The sequence below is a fragment of the Alosa sapidissima genome, chromosome 4 (assembly GCF_018492685.1).
Source record: "Alosa sapidissima isolate fAloSap1 chromosome 4, fAloSap1.pri, whole genome shotgun sequence".
In the NCBI taxonomy this organism is placed as follows: domain Eukaryota; kingdom Metazoa; phylum Chordata; class Actinopteri; order Clupeiformes; family Clupeidae; genus Alosa; species Alosa sapidissima.
In genome coordinates this window covers 37,956,214-37,961,213 of record NC_055960.1, presented here as the reverse complement: position 1 = coordinate 37,961,213, position 5,000 = coordinate 37,956,214, and the positions used below count along the sequence as shown (strand labels likewise).

General features: G+C 43.4%; 1 protein-coding gene across 3 annotated transcripts in view; it reads left to right on the top strand.

Annotated features, from left to right (window-relative positions):
- The window catches only part of lmod1b (leiomodin 1b (smooth muscle)), a 12,698-nt gene that overhangs the window by 2,231 nt on the left and 5,467 nt on the right, over window positions 1–5,000 (top strand). Inside the window, exon 1 of one of the 3 annotated variants that reach the window (XM_042090487.1) lies at window positions 159–648. The exons of the other annotated variants lie outside the window; for them this stretch is intronic. Within the exon in view, the coding sequence (XP_041946421.1) occupies window positions 370–648 (279 nt within the window). The 5' untranslated portion in view covers window positions 159–369. Of the gene's footprint in view, window positions 1–158; window positions 649–5,000 lie in introns of those variants that run through there. 3 annotated transcript variants of the gene reach the window in all.

Sequence of the window (5,000 nt, the reverse complement as noted above, 5' to 3'; positions counted from 1 at the left end):
ATCAAACCTCACACTTTCTATTATTAGTACGGGGAAGCATCGCTCCGATGCAGCGCAGTGCTGTGTGGTTTTGGGTAAACGTTCGCCCATCCTATCTCCTTTAAAGGACTGTGTACTCTACTCTAAATTTGGGCATGCGCTCGCGATGGATTTCTTGGAATGTCCAAGCATCCCAGACGGATGATGAGAGGCGAGGACGTCGCCCGAGTCTGCCTCCGCTCCGCACCCGTGTACCGGCCCGGCAGGATTGGAATCACCTGAGCGTGCTTCCACTGGAATACCAGGGAAACCAGGAGGAGATACGGACAGTCCCAGAGGAGTAAGAGTTGTTTTCTGTCTCTTTGGAGAAGATTTGTTTTCACCGCGAACATGTCGCAAGAGTACTTGAACCGGAGGAAAGTGCGGGGACTGACCAAGTTAGGACGCATGGTGAGCGAGGACCCAGACATCGACAATCTGCTTTCCAACCTGTCCCCCGAGGAGCTCGAGGAGGTGGAAAAAGAGGTCATGATGGTCCCAGGGCCCGACCCCAGCGAGATCACTATCGTAGACCAAACGGATTCCACCAAAAACAACGCACGGGGAGCAAAATCGGACGCAGCCAGTAGTGACTCCAGGAAATCCCTTCAAAGAAATATGTCTGTTGAGGTATGGCCAAGGTATCAAATGCCACTTTCAGCACACCTGTGACCTGACAGTAGCTAGTCAGTACACACGCATCATGTTCTGAATCAATACACTGTCTGTTGGGCCTGCAGGTGTGGGTTGAGTGGGTTTGTCATTCGTATAGGCTGAAGATATGGCCTAGGCCTACTAGGATGTACTGATACTATACTGCATGTTTAACTTAATTAATAAATAACACTGTGATCGTGATGTCGTACGATCGAAAACTTTTTTACACTCAGACAACAGCTTGTATCAAGTGGATTAAATAATGAGCCAACATGACATTCTAAACCATTCTAAGCGGATTTTCTGCACTTGACGGTTAATCGGTGCGTCATCCAGTGGACATTCCCACGCCCAGCACGTCGCCCCTGGTAGGCCTTGTGATGACGGCGATGATCCGTTGGGCCTGGGGTTAGTGATACCCGCCACTAATCCGTTAGGCCTCTGATGTAGCTCCCTACCCAGATCTTCCAGCACTACTAACTCAGACTAACATGTGAGAAAGATGCAAATAGATAGATAGATAGATAGATAGATACTTTATTGATCCCCAAGGGAAAATTCAAAATCACCAGGACTTAAGCTTTAACGTTTGTAATGCAACTAATGGTGTATTTTCTCCCTCTTATTAGTCTTTAGCATAGCTTAACATCCTTTTTGAGCAGTAGCCTATGATATTAGCCTATACATGTATGTACATAGTCAATAGAGGGATTGAGGGAAATAGTCGTAGTCATAGTAGATAAAAAGTGTAACCGGTTAATTGTGTGGCTCCATCCATATGCCAGGCATGAGGAAGACGGATTAATGCGCAGTTACAATCTTTGGGTTTCACGGTTTCCTCTCCGTCTAGAACTGGCTCTGCATCAGAGCTGACCCCGAGCTGACCTGCTGGTCCTTTCATCCTCCATCTTGTGTTCAGGGCAGGGGCTCATTAAAACCCTTAACATGACGTCAGCCATGCTGCTGGTCCTCTCCAGAGTGGGAAGAAACATGTTTCAGTAAACAGCGGTGGAACACATGCCCTGCCAGCGACCTTTCAACTGCCAGATATTTCCCCAAGTCAGAACACTTAAGCATTTATTCTACGTGGCCGTTAGTAAAAAATGCAGTGGTGTTCCCTGTGTGTTTGTGAGGAGTGTTGTAGGAGGTCGAGTGCGGTGCACCGCGGTGCGCTCGCGCTCTGTGAGTCCTGCATGCAGGAATGCCGCGGGTGATTGCCCCAATGCGCACTGCCTTTTAAGGCCACGTCTGCCAGGGCCGCGCTTCGCACGGCAAAACACTCAGGGACTCGCAAATCAAACATCGAGTCGCGGTTCACATCTCCGCACTGTATAATGGCTTGCTATGCATAGTGTAAACAAACACAGCTGAACTGAGAGCAACCCACTGCACACCAACTTATGTAACTAAACTAACAGTTTCATGGTATGGCGCTATACATTAACCATGAAATCAAAGTATACAAGTACACAGATGAAATGTAATGACTTGATGGTATTATTATGACCGCCGCGCAGCGAAGCGGCGGTCATATAGGTTTAGTCAGATTTTTTTTTTTTTTTCTTTTTTTTTTTTTTCTTTTTCGCATGCCCAAATTTCCGTCAATGATTCCCGGGACACTGAAAGACCGGGGTACACGAAACTTGGTGGACATGTAACCCCACATGGATAGCATGGAACCATCATTTTTCATTTTGATCTGTAGCCCCCCCCGCTGAATTGGACCCCCGAAAGGAGGGTAGGGCAGACACAGTTTTCTGTGAATATCTCGAAAACCGTAGGGTTTAGGAGGACCATTTTTTTTTTGTATGTTGATCTCAAGGGGCCATGTCAACCCATTCCATAACCACTCATTTCATGTATAGCGCCACCTAGTTAAACACAAAAAAGTAAAAATGAGGTGGTGTAATTGAAGGTATCTGTGACCTAATATAGTCAAAACTGCACGAAATTGGAAGTGTAGGATCATTATGACACCCTCTGTATGCACGCCAAGTTTTGTGGAATTCCGTTCATGGGGGGCCACACAGTAAATTAATTTATGTTACTATACACCAACTGGCCTGTAGGTGGCCGGAGACAGTTTTCTGTGAATATCTCGAGAACCGTAGGGCCTAGGAGGTCCACCTTTTTTTTGTATGTTGGTCTTAAGGGGGCATGTCAACCCATCCCATTACCACTTATTTCATGTATAGCGCCACCTAGTTAAAAATTAAAAAGCAAAAAATTAGGTGTTTTCATCTCAATATCTCTGGCTGACAAGGTCAAAACTGCACGAAATTAAAAGTGTAGGATCATTATGACACCCTCTGAATGCATGCCAAGTTTTGTGTACTTTCGTTCATGGGGGGCCTTACAATAAAATAATTTATGTGTACATTTAGTGACGTACACCAACAAGGATTCCCGGGACACTGAAATACCGGGGTACACAAAACTTGGTGGGCATGTACCCCCACATGGATAGCATGGAACCATCATTTTTCGTTTTCATCTGCAGCCCCCCCGCTGGACTGGACCCCCCAAAGGAGGGTAGGGCAGACACAGTTCTCTGTGAATCTTTTATGGTATGTTGGTCTCAAGGGCCCACATCAACCTGGCTCATAATCACTCATTTGTGATTTGCCCCCCCCCCCCCGGTAAAAAATGAAAATCAGTAGGATTAAAAGAAAGCCAAAATAAATATTCATCATCATCATCATGGCTGCATTTTCAGTATTGGCGAGAAGTAGTCGTTTGTCCACTAGATGGCGCATCGTTGCAGTGAGACGTAATTTTGTTGGAAGTTAAAAGTGAGTTGGAAAAAACAATGGACGCTTCATACAAGGACTGTAATTTACCGCAGCGAACATCTAATAAGGATAGGACGATGTTCACATGAAGTGTAATTCCCATTTCTTCTTGAAGCCGAAATAAATCTGAGGATGTTTATCGGACATGCTTGGTTTTTACTGCAGGTACGTTAATCTTGTAATATCAATAAGGACCTAGGTAATGTTACCGTTAGCGTTGGTTGAGTGATGGAGGCATTTGATTTATTGCATTTGTAGAAAACTATAAATGCGGTTATACCAAGCAAATGTATAGCAGCACTGTTTGTATCTTTCGACTGTCATTTATTGCACGTGCTACAAAATCATTCTGTGCAAAGGAAGATTTACCAACATTACACCGGTCTGATACAGTTTTGCCTATACATGCGTGAGACTGAGACGCCTGTTTATTTTGTTTTAAGTGCGTGCAGGGTGTGAGAGGGGAATCGATGTGCTTTGATTACAGCTTGGTAGTTGTAGTCTGTGAAATTAAAAAGCACGTGTGTGTGAAGTATCCAAACAATGACACCTTCATTTCATTATGGCTGCTTTAGGAAAATACCTTAAGCTACTGTGTAGTGGGTCCCATTTAGAAGTGGCTACTTCATTCGCGCTTTCCTTGACTCATGGAGCTGCGTGAATGTTATTACAACTTTTCGCCACGATATGACAGTTTAAGTCCGCTTGATACTGTAAGGCGTAAGCCATTGGTTTCCAAAGGAGATTTTATTTGTGTCGCCAGCATAGCCTATTGACAATTTATGTTGTAAATAGGCCTACCTTATAATCCTACCTTTAGCTTAGGGAAGCTAACAGCTTTCTATTAGGATCTAGTTTGTTAGTTACCGTTTTGTCATAACTCCCTGATGCATTTTTGCATTTAGAATAGCCAGAGCGTGTATATCTCAATCGGAAAATTAAACAATATCGGGTGCCTATGGACTAGGCTGGGTGAACCCAGCCTGATCTGCCCGCTATTTATTTTTTGATTTCTTAAAAGATTGAGCTTGGTCTGATGAAAGCCAGACTAGCCATGGACCTCAGTTAAACAATGCAAGGGAACATAAATCAGCCTATATTTGCACTAACAATAACGGACAAAAGCTCTTCAACTTTGGCCCGTTAAAATGTGTATGAACAGTCTAGCGATGCATTTCATCAAGGCCCATTTGGACATGTCAGTTATTTGCACCACTGGTTAGATGTAAAACAGCATTTCGTTTCAGACTAGGCTACTGTTACTTAATTTGTGCATTAACAATAACGTTTCAGACTACTGTTACTTAATTTGTGCATTGACAATAAAGTATTACATGAACTAAAGATGACTAAAATCTTATGTAAGAAGAAGAAACATTCACAAAAAATCCATCCATCCAAAAATGACCTTTGTTTTTGATAGCTGTTGAAAATGGCATGGAACTGACAGAGATGTTTTTGTTTAAAAATACATAAAAAAAAATAAAATAAATAAATAAATAACATTATGCTGATACCTTTTGCTTTTCCCAA